Source organism: Perognathus longimembris, chromosome 13 (assembly GCF_023159225.1).
Source record: "Perognathus longimembris pacificus isolate PPM17 chromosome 13, ASM2315922v1, whole genome shotgun sequence".
Lineage (NCBI taxonomy): Eukaryota > Metazoa > Chordata > Mammalia > Rodentia > Heteromyidae > Perognathus > Perognathus longimembris.
The window spans coordinates 56,169,697-56,189,489 of NC_063173.1; the positions used below are offsets into that span (position 1 = coordinate 56,169,697).

At 48.4% G+C, this 19,793-nt stretch overlaps 1 protein-coding gene across 1 annotated transcript; it reads left to right on the plus strand.

Annotated features, from left to right (window-relative positions):
- Positions 1-187: 187 nt before the first annotated feature.
- Slc3a2 (solute carrier family 3 member 2) lies at positions 188-19,278 on the plus strand. The gene is made up of 10 exons (XM_048360769.1): positions 188-372; positions 11,767-12,192; positions 12,531-12,704; positions 13,294-13,388; positions 17,088-17,156; positions 17,267-17,325; positions 17,452-17,635; positions 17,751-17,888; positions 18,573-18,656; positions 18,759-19,278. The coding sequence occupies exons 1-10, from the start codon at positions 261-263 to the stop codon at positions 19,119-19,121; spliced, it is 1,704 nt and encodes a 567-aa protein (XP_048216726.1). The 5' UTR covers positions 188-260; the 3' UTR covers positions 19,122-19,278.
- Positions 19,279-19,793: the final 515 nt, after the last annotated feature.

The window sequence follows — 19,793 nt, forward strand, 5'->3', positions numbered from 1 at the left end:
GGTGGGGGGGGGAAGCCCGCTGGAATTGTGGGTAAGCAATTCCGGGGCAGACCGGTGTAGGGAGTTCCGCCCCTTAACTTGCGGCGCCAAAGAGACGCGCATGCGTCTTAGGGAGTGCGCAGGCGCGCTGCTGACCGCGCTGCGGCTTGGCGTCGTCCATCCCGTGCGGTTGCCGCGCCCGTCCCGCGTCCACCGCCACCAGCCCCTAATCCTGCCCCAGTCTCCCCAAGTCCTTGATTAACACCCACAGCCCGAGCGCCATGGATCCCCAGCCTCCTGAAGCCACGGCCGCCGTCGTCTCGACTCCGCACCTGCCGCCCAGCGCGCATTCGGGGCCTGACGCCCAGGCCCTCAACGCGGGGGGCGACTCAGGTAGGGGGCACCGGGCCGACTCGGGGAGGAGGTCCTGTTTGCGCGGAGCCCCGCGGGGAGCGTACCGATCCCCCCCCCCCCCCCGTAGCCCGCCCAGCGGCGCGGCGCGGCGGCTCCGGTCCGGCCACCGCGCCCCGCCGTCGGCTCCCGTTTTTCTAGGCCTCGGTAGAGGCCCCTAGCACCTGACGTTTAGGAAGCATATATGTCTTTGCTTTTACGTGACAGTGCTCTACCCATGCGAATGCCCCCCCCCCCCCCGCCTCCTCGCGGCCAGGAGCACTGCTTTAAGTCACAGGTCATTTGCTTTAATTCCTCCGAAATCTTAAGAGGTAGGGACATGTGACAACTCTCCAGATGAGAGACCTCGGGGAGAAAAGAACCCCGGCTGAGCTTTTTACCATTCCCTGGGTGATGATGGGCCAAGGTGACAGCTACTGCAGAGCCACTTAAACTTCACCTGCGGGGTCTAGAGCCTCCCCGGGAGGAAGGTTTTAAGGTGGCCATGTATTCAGAGAGGAACCTGGGGCTAAGTAATTTGCTGTTACCCGTATGGTAGCTGATTCCAGGTTAGGAGCCCAGGAAAGCTAATTGGCGGGCCCGTACAAATTCAGGAGTTTGTATTTCCGGCCACTACACTGCTTTCTGTTCTCCAGGTCGCTGGGGAGCAAGCAAGTAGACAGCGAACAAATGAAACAATCTTAATCCTTGCATGCTCCCCCCCCCCCCCCACTTGGCTCCCTGTCTTGTGCACCAAGCTAAAAAGGACATTTCCTTCTAGTCCCCCTACTATTGTGTGTGTACAGGGGCTTAACTTAAGGGCCTGGGCATTGTCCCTTCCCTTCTTAATTCAAGGTTGGCACTCTACCACTTGATCAACAGCTCCACTTCTGGCTTTTGTGGTGATAATTGGAGACAAGAGGCTCTTGGATTTTCCTGCTCAGCCTGGTTTGGAGCCCTGATCTCAGTTCTCAGCTTCCTAAGTAGCTAGGATTATAGGCATGAGCTACCAGTGTATGGCTACCGTGAAATTTTATAAAAGCTTTTTGTACAAAGGGGTGTATGCAGATCTGAAGACTGAATGCACAGTCTAGGTAAGTGCTCTTCCCCTGAGCTAAATTCCCAACCCCAGTTTTTCATTGTAGCATTTCCATATATATATATATTTTTTTGACCAGTCCTGGGCCTTGAACTCAGGGCCTGAGCACTGTCCCTGGCTTCCTTTTGCTCAAGGCTAGCACTCTGCCACTTGAGCCACAGCGCCACTTCCGGCTGTTTTCTGTATATGTGGTGCTGGGGAATTGAACCCAGGGCCTCATGTACACGAGGCAAGCACTCTTGCCACTAGGCCATATCCCCAGCCCTGCATTTCCATATATTTATACAGTGTACCCTATCAACCTCATCCTCTCCCTTCAACTTTTTCTTTTTCCTTAAAACAATTTCAACAGATTTAATTTTTCCTTTTCATACACACATATAGAGTACTTCATCTATATTCACCCTCACCCGTAACATTTTAATACTAACATACTATATATCTATGTATACAATTGGTCATTTGGATGGACAGAAACCTTTTTAATATTCTTTAGAAGCCAATTTTAACTCTTGAAATCAGTAATGTTCCCAAATGTGCCCCCAGGAGAGCTAAATGAGTAGCACTGTACACAAATACTGAGAGAATTTCAGGTTAAATTAAGTTATGGAATGGAATAAATCCATTCAATATTTATTCAATTATTCAATAAATCCATTTGTTCAATTTGTTCTGTGTGTGATGCACACCGGGGGACAGAAGAGATAAGTCACTCTCCTCTCAAGGGAATTTTGGTCTGGTAAGGGAACTAAAATGTGCATCCAAATAGTCTATGTGATTGAAAAGTTGTAGCCAGGCATTAGTGTCACATGCCTGTAATCCTACCTGGAGGCTGAGACATGATGATCATGGTTTGAAGGCCTGCAGGAAAGGCTGTAAGATACTTTTTTTTTTTTCTTTTCTTTTCTTTTTTGGTACTGGGGACTGAACCCAGGACGTCGCACTTGCTAGGCAAGCACTTTGCCACTGAGCTACATCCCAGCTCTGTAAGATTCTTATGTCCAATTAACAACTAAAAAGCCAGAAGTGGAGCTGTGGCTCAGGTGGTAGAGTGCCACCCTTGAGCACAAAAGCTCAGGGACAGTGCCTACCCAGGCCCTGAGATGAAGCCCTAAGACTGGCAACCAAAAAAATTCTAGGGAAGGCCAGATTTGTTGGGGCGGGGGGTGGAGCTCAGATGTACAACTTAATATGAATTGTAGGGAGTGAGAAAGAAGTCAGTGGCCTAGACAGGAAAGTTCACGAGACTCTTATCTCCAATTAACTGTCAGAAAACTGGAAGTGGCACTATGGCTCAAAGTGGTAGAGCACTAGCCTTGAGCAAAAGAGCTCAGGGACAAGAATCCAGGCTCTGAATTAGCACCCATAACTGACAAAAACAAAAGAAAAAACAAGTCAGTGAAAGTTTTTTTAGTTTTTGTTTTTTTGGGGTGCCCATTCTAGGGTTTGAATTCAGGGCCTAGGTGATAAGATTCCTAAGCTTTTCCTCAAGGCTAGTTCTCTACCATTAGATTCATACCTCCACTTCGGGCTTTTTTTTTCTAATGTAGTTCATTGGAGACAATAGTCTCATGGACTTTCCTGCCCAGACTGGCTTTGAACCGCTATCCTCAGATCTCAGCCTCCTGAGTAGCTAGGATTACAGGAGTGAGACATCAATGCCAGGCTAGGTGGAGCTTCTTTAATCAGAGAGCAGGAGGATGCATGGCAGTTGGCATTTGGGCATAACTATGGAGATAGTAGGGATAATATGGGGTCAAATGTCCCAGGCAGGGGAACACAGAGCAATGGACTGTGCTGATTGATTTGCAAATAAGATTTATTATTGAAATTTATTGTTTTTGTTTTGTGCGTAGGAGTTTTTAAAATTTGTTTTTCATGCCATTCCTGAGGCTTGAACTCTGGACCTTGATGCTGTACCTTAGAAGGGGAGCACTGTACTACTTGAGCCACAGCTGCACTAGCAGTTTTTATTTGTTGATTTTATTTCACTTTTTGTGGTATTGGGATTTGAACTAAGGGCCTTGAATTGATCTACTACTTGAAGCATACTCTCACAGCCCTTTTTGCTTTGGTTCTATTTTCGATAAAGCCTAACTTTTTGCATGGGTATTTTGGAGATGGAGTCTCACAGGCGTTTCTGCTCTGACTGGCTTAGAACTGTGATTCCCAAGATCTCAGCCCACCTGAGTAGCCAAGATTATAGTTGTAAGTTACCAGTGCCTGGCTCCAGCTTCAGCATCCTCCCAATCTCTGCTTCCTTGAGTAACAGGGATTACAGGCATATCTTGGTTTACTGGCCAACTCAAGGTCTACTTGAACAATTTTATTTATTTTTTGCCAGTCCTGGGGCTTGTACTCAGGGCTATTACTGTACCGCTTGAGCCACAGCGTCACTTCTTGCCTTTTCTGAGTAGTTTATTGGAAATAAGAGTCGTATGGACTTTCCTGCTGGGTTTGAACCGTGATCCTCACATCTTAGCCTCCTGAGTAGCTAGGATTAAAGGCGTGAGCCACTGGGCCCAACTAGTGCTCTACTACTTGAACCACAGCTCTACTTCCAGCTTTTTAGTGGTTATTTGGAGATAAGAATCTCACAGCTTTTCCTACCCTGGCTGGCTTTGCACTGTGATCCTGAGATCTCAGCCTCCTGAATAGCTAGAATTACAGGTGTGAGCCACCAGCGCCTGGCAACAATTTTAAATGTTTTGTTTTTTCCATTAATAAGTTGAATAAAATCATTGACGTATGTTTGTTTTCTATTTGTATTATGTCTCAACTTTTAAAAATTATGTTTTAACAACCTCTTGTGGATACTGCCATTCATTGGGTCATTTATTTATTCAAGAAATACAGTTAGGGGGGCTGGGGATATGGCCTAGTGGCAAGAGTGCTTGCCTCGTATACAAGAAGCCCTCGGTTCGATTCCCCAGCACCACATATACAGAAAACGGCCAGAAGTGGCGCTGTGGATCAAGTGGCAGAGTGCTAGCCTTGAGCAAAAAGAAGCCAGGGACAGTGCTCAGGCCCTGAGTCCAAGGCCCAGGACTGGCAAAAAAAAAAAAAAAGAAATACAGTTAGGATTTAAACTCAAGGTGTCTTGACTCCAAAGTTGGGTAAAATGTTAGTTCTTAGTTCAATTCCCAGTGCTGGCACTAAACAAAAAGATTTCCAGGTAACTCACATGCCCATTAAAAATTGGGAAGGGGGTTGGGAAGGTGGCTTAGTGGTAGAGTGCTTGCCTAGCATGCATGAAGCCTTGGGTTCCATTCCTTAGCACCACATAAACAGAAAAAGCCAAAAGTGGCACCATGGTATAGAGCTAGCCTTAGAGCAGAAGCAGCTGAAGGACAGTGCTCAGGCTCTGACTTCAAGCCCCAGGACTGGCAAAAAATAAATAAAATAAAAATTGGGAAGTTTCAGTTTACAAGGATATTGCCTGCTTTTTTCTCAGTCCTTCCTACCCATTGCCACCTGTTACCCCAACTACACCACAGACCACTATGAACCCTTTTTTGTTGTTGCTACTTGATTGTTCTGGTCCTACGGATTGAACTCAGGGCTTGGGTACTGCCCCCGAGCTTCTTTGGCTAGCACTCTACTACTTGAGTCACAGCTCCATTTAGTGATTCATTGGAGATAAGAATCTCAGGGATGTTGCTGCCTGGGCTGGCTTCGAACCTCAATCCTCAGTTCTCAGCCATCTGAGGTGTTAGGATTACAGGTGCGAGCCACCAGCACCAAGCACCAAAGTCTTTTTTGTATTAAATTCCAGTTCACTTTTGGCCCGGTTCACATTTCATTTATTCACTCATTTTTTTGTGCTGTGGGGCTTTGAACTTATGGTTATGCTCCTTGTGACTGGTGCTGCACATGCCACTGGTCCTATTGTTTTTTGTGATTTCTCAAATAGGGTTTCCCCACCACCACTGCCTGGACTGGTCTAGACCACTATCCTCCTATTTTCACTTTCTGGGATGTCACTTGGATGTTAGATGCACCACTATGCTTTCTATGAGTTGAGCTGGGATCTAGCAGACTTGTTATCCAGGTTGGTGGCAGCCCTGATTGCAGCCTCCCAAATAGCTAGAATGAGCCACTGTGTCTCTTGGCTCCCTGTTTATTTCTTTGTTACTTTTTTCCCCCAGTCCTGGGGCTTGAACTCAGGATCTGTGCACTGCACTGGAACTTGAACTCAGGGCTCTGCTTCTTAGCTCTTTTGTTGAGGGCTGACCCTCTGCCATTGGAGCTACATCTCTACTTCTGGCTTTTTGCTGAGTCTAACTTTCCTGACTGGGCTGCTTTTGGGGGGGGGGGCAGTCCTAGTGCTTGGGACTCCAGACCTGAGCTCTATCCTGGCTTCTTTTTGCTCAAGGTTAGCACTCTACCATTTGAGCCACAGCGCCACTTCTGGCAGGGCTTCATGCATGCTAGGCTGGGCTGGTTCTGAGTCTTGATCTTACAGGCATGAGACACGAATGTCTGGCTTATACGGGTTATCTTTTAGATGAGGTGTCTTGATTCCTGCCTGGATGTAGTTGACTTATTTTAGGAATGACAGGCCTGTGACGCCACACCCAGCTTCTTTTTCATGGAGATGGCATCTTGTGGACTTCTCAGCCTGAGCTGCAGTCCTCTCAGTTTCAACCTGCACTGCACTTGTGATGACAGACATGTTCTGCCCGGCTCTTAGTTGAGGAGAGGTTTGGGCTGGCCTGGAACCATGACCCTCCAGATCTCAACTTTCAAGTAACTTTTGTTACAGGTATAGAGCCACTGGTGCCCGGTTCAGTTTTGTTTTTAAGACAGAGCCTTGCTATGTAGCTAAGACTGGTCTTGAACTGTCAATCTTTCTACCTCAGCCTTTAAGTGCTGAGATCACTCAACTTTGTTTTTCTCTCCTCTTTGGTTAATTGACTTTTCTTTCCATGCTGGCCCCTCCTTGCTGGTCTGTTGGCATTTCTATCTGTGCTGGCTATGAACCTTGTTCCTCTATATCTCAGCCTTGTCAGTAGATAGGATTACAGGTGTGTGAGCTACTGGCACCAGCTTTCTATATTTTCGAATTTTTCCGCCTTCAGTTGACAGATTGTCCTAGGTTACCAAATGAGCCTTCTCAAGGGTTAGAATGTTTGTTCAAAGAGCAACTCTGCCCCCATATGGCAATGAGAGGTACTACCTTTAGGTGAAGGAGGAAGTAATATATATGCAAAGGAGACTGGGAAGGAACTGTGAGACTGTAGAAAAGGCCCCCTATATTTGTATTTTATTTTATTTTTCTATTACATATGTGTGTATGTTTGGTGCTGAGATTCCAATACATACTGTACTTAGTCTACTATATTCCAGCCACTATATATTTTTCATAAAATTTATTTTTGTGCCACTCCTGGGGTTTGAACTCAGGGCTTGGGCACAATCTCTGACCTTTTTTTTTTTTTTTTTTTTTTTTGGCCAGTCCTGGGGCTTGGACTCAGGGTTTGAGCACTGTCCCTGGCTTCTTTTTTTTTGCTCAAGGCTAGCACTCTGCCACTTGAGCCACAGCGCCACTTCTGGCCATTTTCTGTATATGTGGTGCTGGGGAATTGAAGCCAGGGCCTCATGTATAGAGGCAAGCACTCTTGCCACTAGGCCATATCCCCAGCCCCTCTGATCTTTTTTTGCTTAAGGCTAGTGCTCCACTACTTGAGACACCACTCTATTTATGGTTTGTTTTTTTTTGTGGCCAGTTGGAGATAAGAGTTTCACAATGGGCTGGGAATGTGGCTTTATTGAAGAGTGCTTGCTTATTTTGCATGAAGCCCTGGGCTTAATTACCTCAGTACCACATAAACAGAAAAGGCCAGAAGTGGCATTGTGACTCAAGTGGTAGAGTGCTAGCCTTGTGCAAAAGAAGTTCAGGACAGTGTCTAGGCCCTGAGATCAAGCCCCAGGACTGGCAGAAAAAAATTCTCATAGACTTCTATCCAGGCTAGCTTCAGATCATGCCCTCAGATCTCAGCCTCCTAAGTAGCTAGAATTACAGATGTGAACCACCGGGCACCTGGTTATTATTTTAAATGTTTATTTTTTGGCAACATTGAGGTTTTGTTTGTTTTGTTTTTTGCTAGTCCTGGGGCTTGAACTCAGGCTCTGAGCACTGTCCTTGAACTTCTTTTGCTCAAGGCCAGCACTCTACCACTTAGAGCCACAGCACCACTTCTGGCTTTTTCTGTTTATGTGGTACAGAGGAATTGAACTCAGGGTTTCATGCATACTAGGCAATTGCTCTACCACTAAGCCACTTTCCCACCCTCCCACCCCAATTTTATTTTGTTGTTGTTTTTTGTTTTTGTGCTTGATCTCAGTGCCTGGACACTGTGTCAAACTTCTTTTGCTCAAGGCTAGCACTCTACCACTTGAGTCACAGTGCCACTTCTGGCTTTTTCTGTTTATGTGGTACCGAGGAATTAAGCCAGGGCTTCATGCATGCTAAGTAAGCACTCTACCGCTAAGCCACATTCCCAGCCCGCTTTTTTTTTTTTTTTTTGGTCGGTCATGGGGCTTGAACTCTGCCTGGGCACTATCCCTGAGCTCTTCAGTTCAAGGCTAGCACTCTACCACTTTGATCCACAGCACCACGTCAAGTTTTCTGGTGCTTAATTGGAGATGAGAGTCTCATGGACTTTCCTGCCCTGGCTGGTTTTGAACTTGGATCCTCAGATCTCAGCCTCCTGGGTAGCTAGGATTATAGGCATGAGCCACTGGCACCTGGCTTCTAGGGCTTTTTTTTTTTTTTAATTGAGTTTAAGTAACTACATATATTTCACAGTACACATTTAAACCTTCACAATGATGAAAGTCTGGGGCTATTTTTATATGACAATATTTGTATTTAGGAGAAAGTAAAGTGAGGTTGACTGACAGTAGAATGTTCTGGGTTATGGAGGAGTGTGAGGTTAAGGTGATCTAGAGAAGGTAGAGAAGGAAGGTTTGGCCCTGTCTCTGGGAGGTGAGGATGTTATGCGTTCTAAGGACAGGCTTGTGTGCTGTGTTACATACTGCATCTGGGTGAGTTATTTTGGTGCTTGGACTGGAAGGGTGGAGGAGCTGATACTGGTGGTATTGCTCCTCTGCTCTTTGGCTAAGAGCAAGAGTACTAGGAGTTCCTATTTGTTTAGTATTGGGTATGCCCTTCATATTACAGAAGGGAAGATGGAACAGGAGCTCGTGCCTTCTATTCCTGCACTGCAGTTCTTTCAAAACAGTGTACCACTCTGATATGGGGACATTTAGTTGTTAGGAGTTTTTCTTTTTTTTGGTTGGTCATGGGGCTTGAACTCAGGACCTGGGCACTGTCCCTGAGCTCTTCCACTTTGAGCTATAGCTCCACTTTCTGGTGGTTGACTAGAGATAAGAGTTTCATGGACTTTTCTGTTCAGGTTGGCTTTGAACCATACTTTTCAGATCTCAGCCTCTTGAGTTACTAGGATTACAGTCATGAACCACCAGTGCCCAGCTCAAAACATAATTTTAGTGCACCTAAAGTGGGTTGTTTTTACAGTGAGAACAGCAGAATTAACCCTTGAGGGTTGAATACTTGAGATTGCCAGTGAGAAATTCTTTTCCTCAGGCCAGTCTAAAACCAAGGTTTTAGATTCCAGGCCCAAACTCCAGAGTCTCATGCTAGGTCCTGCCACCGGCCCTCATATGACAAATAAACATGGCAGAAAACAGAAAGGAGACTTACCACACAGTGGCTGTGGAAAAACAGATCTTCAGGACATCCTCAGCTGCCTTGGGTAAGGGTAACAGGCACTGGTCTCAGATTAAATAGGGAGAATTGTGGGAAATTTTGCATAGCTAAAGCAGTCCCAAATCACCCGGAGGCTTGGGCAGCCCTTATCTCTGTGGAGTTCCTGAGACTGTCATTTGTTTACCCTAGGAACTAGTAGCTGAGTAGTCTCCTGAGCTTCTTGTCTGTTTTCTTTCTTTGTAATAGCTTTGCCTTTTGCTGTAGATGCTTATTCAGTGTTTCCCAGATCTAAGGATCTATAGCAGAGATAGTTGAGGTCAAAGTGTACAGATGACAAAGTGGGAAGGCTGGCTGCCCAGCTCATATCCTGCTACCGGCTTTTAGATTGCTCCTCACAAACTACAGGGCTGAGCTTACCTGTGAGTCAGGAAGTTTGGATTTCTGAGACCTGGTGATGTCATCCTGCATTCTTATGGTCCCTTGTCTTTTCCCCATCACTCCTGGCCAGCTGCTTACTAACAAGTGGTGAGAGTGACAGGTGTTTGAAGGCTGATGTGGCTGGAGGGCAGGGCCTGTGCTGGGTGCAGTGGGTGATAAGATGGGAAGGTAATTTAGTTTCTCTAAAGCTTGCAGAAGGAATTAGCTTCAGCCATCTGGAGCTCTGGGGACTGAAATACTGTTTCTAGGTGTTTATGTTGAGCCATCTCAAGGACAGCTCACCTCACAGTCCTCTTTTCCTCGTGTGTGTGTGTGTGTGTGTGTGTGTGCATGCGCATGCACGTGTGTATTTGTGCCAGTACTGGAGTTTGGACTCAGAACCTGGGTGGCCCTTAGCTTTTGTGTGCAAGGCTGATGCTCTACTACTTGAGACATAGCTCAGTGTCTGGCTTTTTTTGCTGGTTAACTGGAGAGAAGAATCTCATGGACTTAACTGCCTAGGCCGGCTTTGAACTACAATCCTCAGATTTCAGCCTCCCTGAGTTGATAGGATTTTGGATGTGAGTCACCAGTGCCTTTTGGCCCCATAGTTGTCCTGATGTGAGATTCATCTCCACTAAACTGGCATGCTGAAGACATTGTGGATCTCTTATATTTGAGCACTGGAGTGAAGCATAACCTGTCTGCCTCCTCCAAGGAGCTAGTGTCAGTTTTCCTAGGACAGTGTGGGAAAGGATTATTTATTTGGTGTGCTGGTGCTTGAATTATCTGTCTGGGTGTTGACCCTTAGTTTTTCCACTTAAGGCTGGTGCTCTACCACTTGAACCACAGCTCCACTTAGGGCATTTTTGGTGGTTAATTGCAGATAACAATCTTATGGACTGTTTAGTGGGGGAGGGTAAGCCTGATCTGAAACCCAGCTCACCAAGAGAGGATTCTTTAGAATGCAGAATGGAATGGGAGAGGATGAACCTTTTCACAACCTTTTCTCTGCCATTCAGATCTTAGCTTCTGCTTTCTCCAAATACACAGCAATCCTGGCTTCCAGCCTAGGTGCAAAGAGGGAGAAAGGACTGATTTCCTTTAGCTTCACTCTGAAAATAACCCAATTGGCTCTGGTCAGGAACATAGAGTTCCTGAGAGTGTTGGCACTTGGTAGTGTTGATGTCCATTTGTCCCACTGGAACCAGGTCTCCCTCCCACTTCCCATTCTCTACCCAAGGACTTCTGCAGGGAATTCCTTTGGGGGGGGACTCTGGTCCCCTGGAGGGGTTGGGAGGTCCTGGATGGTGGAAAAGTCTAGCTGTAATCTCTGATTGGTTCAAGAAAAAGGTGCCTTGGAGGCTTAGCATTGGAATGTTTAGTATGTATCTAGTATCTTTTGGATGCCCGATTCCTAGCTACCCGACCTCCTGGCGCCAGCAACTGGGAATGTTGGGGGTGGGAGGGCATTTCAACTTTCCTGTCCAAACAGATCCATCCTGAATCACGAGAAGAATGAATTAGATTAAGTCAGCAAAGTTAATGAAGCGAAGGATTGTAGCGGGTGCTCGGTCAGTAGTTGCTGCATGAGGAATTAACAGAAAGACACTCAAGATGAGTCTTGAAAGACCAAGATAAAGGCCTAGCGGCAAGCAAGCTGCGGGGGAGGGAGGAGCCGAAGCCGGACCAGACTGGGTCTGACTACAGGTGGCCGTGCCCTGGGCTCTACCGGGGGCGAGTGGGCGGCCGTGTGGCCGTAGCTGCGGGCCGATAGGGGCTTCCGGGCCGCGGGCGGTTTCGGGGACGGGGCGGCCACGTGCACGCCCAGCCCTTCCGGTATCCAGCTCTAAGGGGCCCGAGGGGCAGACCACTTTCCCGCCCGGAAATGATCCCGCCGCGCCGCGAGCGGAGCTGGTACCATACCCCCCCTTCCCTGATGGGGCAGCTCCCAGGTCCCGCCCCAGGGGCGGGCCGGGGCGGAGCTCCGCGCCGCTTCCCCGCGGTCGCCCCAGTCTGGCGGCAGAGGCTGCGGTGGAAGCGCGCGGAGCGGCTCAGTCCCGGCACGCGGGAGGGTGGAGAGGTCCAGGTGCGGTGTAGCTGCCACCCAGTCGTTTGCAGCCTGCTTCGTCCTCCCATCCAGCAGTCACCATGAGCCAGGACGCCGAGGTGGACCTGAAGGAGGTGGAGCTGAACGAGCTAGAGCCCGAGAAGCAGCCCATGAACGCGGCATCGGGCACGGCCACAGCCGTGCAGGGCGGCGGGGAGAAGAACGGCCTGGTAAAGATCAAGGTGGCCGAGGACGACGCGGAGGCGGCGGCCAAGTTCACAGGCCTGTCCAAGGAAGAGCTGCTGAAGGTGGCCGGCAGCCCCGGCTGGGTGCGCACGCGCTGGGCACTGCTGGTGCTCTTCTGGGTCGGCTGGCTGGGCATGCTGGCGGGCGCCGTGGTCATCATCGTGCGGGCGCCGCGCTGCCGTGAGCTGCCCGCGCAGCACTGGTGGCACAAGGGTGCCCTCTACCGGGTGGACAACCTGCAAGCCTTTGAGGCCGCCCAGACGGGCAGCCTGGCCGGTGAGTGCCCGGGCCCCTCACCCTTCCGGCAAGCCCGTGGCTACTCGGGATCCCTCCTCCCCTCCCTCCCCCCCAGCTCACTTCTTTCTTTGAAGGAAATTAACCCCGCCCTATTCTTTCACCCGGACTGCTGACTCAGCAGCACCACCACCCTCCACACACAGAGCCAGTCACAACTGGTTTTTGAAGTAAGGAGCCAGGCTCCTTGCATCAGCTACTCGGTCTTGTGATCCACCCACCCCTCCCCCGTTACGCTCTCAGTTGGGGGAGGGTAGAGGAAAGAATGGGCATTGGGGGGCCTCCTTAGTTAGAATACCCCCCCACACACACCATTTCAGGTCTGAAGGAGTATCTCGACCACTTGAGCAGTCTGAAGGTGAAGGGCCTCGTGCTGGGCCCGATTCACAAGAACCAGAAGGATGATCTCGCTGGAACCAACTTGAAACAAATCGACCCTGCCCTGGGTTCCCAGGAAGACTTTAACAGCCTGCTACAATCCGCCAAGAAAAAGGGTGGGTGTCCTGGTTCCTGGTCCCCCCAAGGAGACAATGGGAAAAGGCCTGGCCCTCTGACCCAGAAGAAAAGCAGGATAGATTTTTTTTTTCCTGGCTCCTAACTGGCTCAGAATTTCCCCAGCAGGCATTAGAGATTGGATTTTCATGCTAGAACAGATTGGTTAAGTGGGTTCAGGAGCTTTTAACTTGCCTGGACAATCTTGAGCAGATCATTTAATCTCTAGGTTTTAGTGCCTTTATTTGCAAAATGTAGGGTTTTTTTTTTAACTAAATGTGGATTTCCCACCACTGCTTCTCAGCCCCCTATTCATTGGGGTAGAAATGTATAAAACGGTGGATACTTCCTGAAAGGAAAAAAGTACCAATACTGGTTGTGACTCTAGATACCTGTTTGAAAGGGTTGGCATTGGGGGCTGGAAGCCCAGGGCCCATAACTCACTGTCTGCTGTGCTGCAAACTACTTTGGCAGGGTGTTCAGATCCAAGTTGTAATACAGGAAACACTCAGCAGATTTTTATTTCCCATTGTCTCATTTTCCCTCAGCCCAAAGGCTTTTCCACAACTACCTCTTCCTCCATCATTCTAGGCATTCACATCATTCTGGACCTCACTCCCAACTATAGGAGTCAGAACTCATGGTTCCTCCCTGCTGAGGTTGACACGGTGGCCCTCAAGGTGAAGGTGAGTATGTTGGGGTAATTGCTGATGGTGACCCTGGTGCTGGAGCTGTTTTGGTCCTTTCATATTGAGCCCAGTGCAGCCAACCTGGTTCTGAGAAGCAGGACCAACAGCTAGTGTAGCCAGGATAGGAACGGAACTGTGTATCTTGTGGCTTTCTTTCTTGACTGTTCATTTTTCTTATTTCCTTGACTTGAAGTAAGACCCTTCCAGGAAAGGAATTTCTCAGATGTCAATCTGAAGTTTGGTCCTTTTATTCTTTCTGGGATAGGAAGTCATTTCTTTCTCTGTGGGAATCCTGTCCCAACTGGTTTCCCAGTTCTTTGATGTGGTTGGAGTGGAGCCCAGTCTGAGATGGTAAGCTCTGGGATCTTACTCTGTGTCTGGGACTATGCCAAATATTTTAAGGCTGTTTTCTAGTTTTCTGCATAACCATAGCAAGTACCTTTTATTATCCCTAATCTGCAAATAAGGTAGCTGAGGGTCAGGAGCTTCTTATGGCCAAGATTTGAAGTTCCAAGTAGTCCTACCTCTAATCTGCCTTTCTCAAGGTAGTGGCTTAAACTGGGTGCTGGTGGCTCACACCTGTAATCCTAGATACTCGGGAGGCTGAGATCTGAGGAGTGTGGTTTTAAGCCAGCCCAGAGACTGTTACCTCCAATTAACCACCTAAAAACCAGAAGTGGAGCTGTGGCTCAAGTGGTAGAGTGTCATCCTAGAGTGAAAAAGCTAAGGGACAGTGCCTAGGCCTTGAGTTCATGCTCTAGCACCAGTGACACACAAATGGTGGCTTAAACTTTTACTCACTGGGCTGGGTATGGAGCTTTTTTTTCTTATTCTTTAAACAATATTAGGGTTTAAACTCGGGTACCCATACCCTTGTACCACTTAAGCTATGTCTCCAGCACAGAGAGTGGGAGTTTTTGGGGTTTTTTTGGCCAGTCCTGGGGCTTGGACTCAGGGCCTGAGCACTGTCCCTGGCTTACTCTTTGCTCAAGGCCAGCACTCTGCCACTTGAGCCACAGCGCCACTTCTGGCCATTTTCTACATATGTAGTGCTAGGGAAGCGAACCCAGGAAGGGCTTCATGTATATGAGGCAAGGACTCTTGCCACTAGGCCATATTCCCAGCCTGAGTGGGACTTTTTGAGTAATGAAGATTTATTTGAACACTGGCACAGAGAGACATAGGGAAGGGGGTTAGCCAGACAAATGGGCACAGCAGCAGACAACAGCCAAGCGGGAATGGGTCTTTGGTTGGATGACTTTGTTTGCCAGTCCTGGGGCTTGAACTCAGGGCCTGGACACTGTCCCTGAGTTTCTTTGCTCAAGGCTAGCACTCTACCATTTGAGCCATAGTGCCACTTCCAGCCTTTTCTGTTTATGTAGTGCTAAGGAATTGAACCCAGGGCTTCATGCATGCTAAGTAAGCACTAAACCACATTTCCAGCCCTTTTTACTTTTTTGGTCAGTTATGGGGCTTGAACTTGGGGCCTGGGCACTGTCCCTGTGCTCTTCTTCCACTTTGAGCTACAGCTCCACTTGCAGTTTTCTGGTGGTTAATTGGAGGTAAAAGTCTTGTGTGTTTTATTGTTTGGGCTAGCTTTGAACCATGATACTCAGATCTCAGGCTCCTGAGTAGTTAAGATTATAGGCATGAGCTACCAGTGCCCAGTGGGTAGGTTACTTTTGATTAGCTGTTGCTTGTTTTGTGGAAGTTCGTGATTGGCTGTCTCTTTCTTGCATCCTGCTTTCCTGTGAGAGTGACTTGTGCCCAGGGTTTCGTATCCTAAATTCCATCTGACCTCTTACCATCCAGGACTCACTTCCACCTGGACCTTGTATTTCTTTGTCTTCCCTGCCATCTTAAATGGGGCCTTCTCCACAGACTTGTCAAAATAAAAATCCATTACACAACTAATTGATACTAATAAAGAATGGGGGGATAAGGGGCCTCTATAATGCCTTCTCCCCTCCTCAGCGCATATGCATTAATTTAAAGGAAATTAATGTGTTAGTATGAAAAGAAAATGTAAATGTTGGCCTCAAAGTCCAGATTGAGAAGAAGAGGTAAAAATCTGCCATAGAAGAAGTTCTGCCCAGCACTCCCACATAGTCTCACTATCTTCTTTGCACCCCTTAGAAGATTGAGTGGTCAAGGAATAGAGCACTTCATTTTTGTTTTTAAAAAAGTGGTTATAAAGGTGATGTACAGAGGAGCTACAGTTTGTAAGTCAGGTAACAACTACATTTGTTTTTGGATAATGTCACCCCTTGTTTTGCATTTAGTTTTTCCCTCCTGTCAACACCCCCTTTTGTTTGTTTGTTGTATCCTGGGGTTCAGGACCTGGGTGCTGTTCCTGAGCTTTGTGGCTCAAGGCTTGTACTCCACGAGTTGTGGCACAGATATACACCTGGCAGTTTTGGTGCTTAATTGGAGATAAGTCTTGGGCTTTCTTGGCCTATGTTGACTTGGACCCTCAGATCCCAGACTCCTGAATAGTTAGGATTACAGGCATGAGGCACTAGTGCCTGTTGGGAGTGGAGCTTTTAATGTCACCTCAGCTCCTGTAGCTTGAATTCTGGGGTCACTGACAGGTTCAGAAAGGACAGAACAAAAGTGAGAGACAGATCCTGACCTTTGGTAGCTGATTCCAGTTGAGTCAAATCTTGAATCCCTGGCATTTGTATAGGACTCCAGGGTCCTTTGGTTCTTGCTAATTGCTAGGAAACCTTTTAAAAGTTAATAGTGGAGAGCAGTAGGACCGGGGAAAAGAAATCGGGCTATTCTGATCAAAATATAACACGTTTGCATGTGTGGACATGTTAGGAAACTGAGTCACAAGGGTATTAGGATAAAGAAAGAGCAGGAAATAATCTCAACAGACCGGCTCAACTTGAATAGAGAGTTGATGATGGGCTCCAGGGTGACCCGAGGAGAGTCATGAGACATGAGGCTTGAGGTAATGGCCACAGGGGTGGAGGAGCTTAAGTAGGGTAATGGTTGGAAGGCAAGGGCAAAAACAAGGCAGATTCCCTTCCTGTGTCACAGTGAAAGTGCTAGTTTTGGATGTGAGATGGAAATGGGAACCAGTGGAGAGGTCAGATGGAACTGAGAAAGGGAAGGGGGGGGGGGGGCGGCTCATGTATGCTGAAGAACCCAGAGCCTCAGCCTGGGACCTGCTCTACAGAGCTGGACTTTTCAAACCTGGGGCTGTGCTTTGAATGTCAGTCTTCCTTTCTTGGCCTTGTTCCAGCAAGCTTTTATGCTCCCACTCTCCCCCAGGCCTCAGGAGGGTAAGAGGGGGGAGCAAGTCCTTTTGTCTTGAGGTCTTCACTGGCTGTAGTTCAGGTCATGTCTCTGCTGCTCACTTATTGTGACCTTAGACATGTCTCCTTGCTTCGCTGAGGTACATTCCTCTCTTCCAAAATGTTAAATGGACACATACTTTAAGCCTTTCCTGTTGTATTAGAGATGAAACTGATTGGCCAGGGGCAGATACAGAAAAGTAGAATGCTACAACACACTAGGAGGGTTGACAGGATGTTTGAGCTGGAGGTGTGGGAATGACTACTGAGCCTTGGTGACTTTGGGAGAGAGACCCAGACAAGGCTAGCTGTTCCCCGGAGATGGGGGAGTGAGTGGATAGTGGGTGACGATTGCCTGAGTATTGATCTGTCTTTGTTCTCTTGCCTCTTCCAGGAAGCTCTGAAATTTTGGCTGGAGGAAGGTGTGGATGGGTTCCAGGTTCTCAGTGTGGGGAATCTGATGGTGAGTACACTTTCTACTTGACAGGCAGAGTTTGAGTGAGAACAGAGGGTTTTGGCCAGATGGTATAATGTAATGTTTCTGTCTGATGCTTTTTTTTTTTCCTGTTCTAGGATGCATCCTCATACTTGACTGAATGGCATAATATCACCAAGAGCTTCAGTGAAGACAAGTAAGTGCTAGACCCCTCTCCGTGACCCAGCTTCCATTGTGGGACCCCTCCGTAGAGTGTTAGTACCTGAGAAAGGGAGTTTATTCGGTTCAGAGAACTTGACCCCTCTGCCCCTGCCCTGTGCAGGCTGTTGATTGCAGGAACTGAGTCCTCTGACCTGCAGCAGATCATGAGCCTGCTGGACACCACCAAGGACCATCTGCTACTGACTAGCTCATACCTGTCACAGCCCAATGGTACAGTGATGGATACCAAGTTCCTAGTCACCCAGTTCCTGAATGCCACTGACAATCACTGGTGCAGTTGGAGCGTGAGTACTGTGCTGGTGGGGGGGAGGGGGGAGGAGAGAAGTCCTCTGTAAGGAAAGGGTCTGTGGGCGCCCGAGGCAGATGGGCTCTGAGGTCACAGTTTGTCTGTCTTTGCAGTTGTCTCAGGAGGGACTCATGACAACCTTCATACCGGCTCAACTCCTCCGACTCTACCAGCTGCTGTTCTTCACCCTGCCTGGGACCCCTGTCTTCAGTTATGGTGATGAGATTGGCCTGCAAGCAGCTCCTGGACAGGTGCCGCTCGCTCTTTGCCCAGTGAAGGGGGGAGATGGTGTCCATCTGTGAGGTCATGATGGCTTTGAGTAGAAATAACCTTTAATTCTTTTTTTTGGCCGGTCCTGGGCCTTGAACTCAGGGCCTGAGCACTGTCCCTGGCTTCTTTTTGCTCAAGGCTAGCACTCTGCCACTTGAGCCACAGCGCCACTTCTGGCTGTTTTCTGTATATGTGGTGCTGGGGAATCAAACCCAGGGCCTCATGTATACAAGGCAAGCACTCTTGCCACTAGGCCTTATCCTCAGCCCAATTCTTAGTCAATCTCCTTATCAGTATCTGAATGACCTTGACCTACAGACGGACTTTCCTGCCCGGGCTGGCTTTGAACCATGATCCTCAGATCTCAGCCTCCTAATTGGCTAAGATTATAGACTTGAGCCACCAGTGCCTGGCTTTGAATCTGTTTTTCCTTTTTGCCAGGCTTAGGGCTTAAACTCAGCTTGGGCACTGTCCCTGAGCTGCTTTTGCTCCAGACTAGTACTCTACCATTTGAGCCACAGTGGCACTTGCTACTTTTTCTGTTTATGTGGTACTGAGATACTGAACCCAGGGCTTCATGCATGCTAGGCAAGCACTCTACCACCAAGCCACCTTCTCAGCCCTGAACCTGGTCTTTTACAAGTCCTGTTCTTTCTGTTCTTCAGCCTTTTAAGGCCCCCATCATGCCTTGGAATGAGTCCAGCCTCCCTGACAACACAGGATTTATCACTGCTAACATGACTGTAAAGGTAAGGGGTTTAGATGACCTAGGGGGGTGTGCAGGAGGCTTGTAGAGGTCTGCGCCCAGGACAGTCCCTCACCTGTTCCTCCTGTGTTTCCATCATTCTCAGGGCCAGAATGAAGACCCTGGCTCCCTCCTTTCTCTGTTCCGGAAGCTGAGTGACCAGCGGGGTAAGGAACACTCCCTGCTACATGGGGACTTCCACGTCATCTCCTCGGGGTCTGGCCTCTTCTCCTATGTCCGCCACTGGGATCAGAATGAGCGTTTCCTGGTGGTGCTCAACTTTGGCAGTGTGGGCCTGCCAGCTAAGCTAAGAACCTACAACCTGCCAGCTAGCACCAGCCTGCCAGCCACGGCTCACCTACTGCTCAGTACCCAGCCAAATCGTGAGGCGGGCATCTCCCTGGAGCTGGGAAACTTGAACCTGGCTCCTCATGAGGGGCTACTGTTGCACTTCCCCTATGTAGCCTGATCCCACCTTGCCTGGACTTATATTTACCCTCATGTCCTTCCCTGGCCCTTTTCAGTTCAGGCTTTTCCATCTCTTTTTATAAACTTTTGCAGATTACAGATGAACTCCCCAATAGGGTGTTTTCTGCCATGAAATAAATATACCCCTGCCTGGTGAAGTCTCATTTCTCTGTCACAGCCGGAATTTCTCTTCTCTCTGGGGTCTTTCCTATACTGATCTTATTAGCCAGTGTCATGCATACGCTTCACTTCTTACACTGGTCACTTAGGGATCACATGCAGAGAAGGGCCAACAGCAAGATGTCAAGGGCTGGAGCTCTTCTGGAGGTCATAGGTTTTACCTCATTGACTCTTAAACATCTCAGGGAAGGTAACCAGCCAGGTGTGTTCAAATTCTGTGATTTGGACTTGGCTTTTCATGGAGAGAGGGTGCCCCTGATCTCCTAAAGGTTCACTTAAAGCATACGAGTGATCAGATCAACAACAGGAACAGAGGTGCCTGCCCTTAGTGGGCGAAGCACCAAGTCTATCTCACCTCCCCAAAACAAGGCCTGGGGGCTGGGAATGTGGCTTTAGTGGTAGAGTGCTGGCCTTGCAGGCATGAAGCCCTGGGTGCAATTCCTTAGTGCCACATACACGATAAATCCGGAAGTGGTACTGTGGCTCAAGTGGT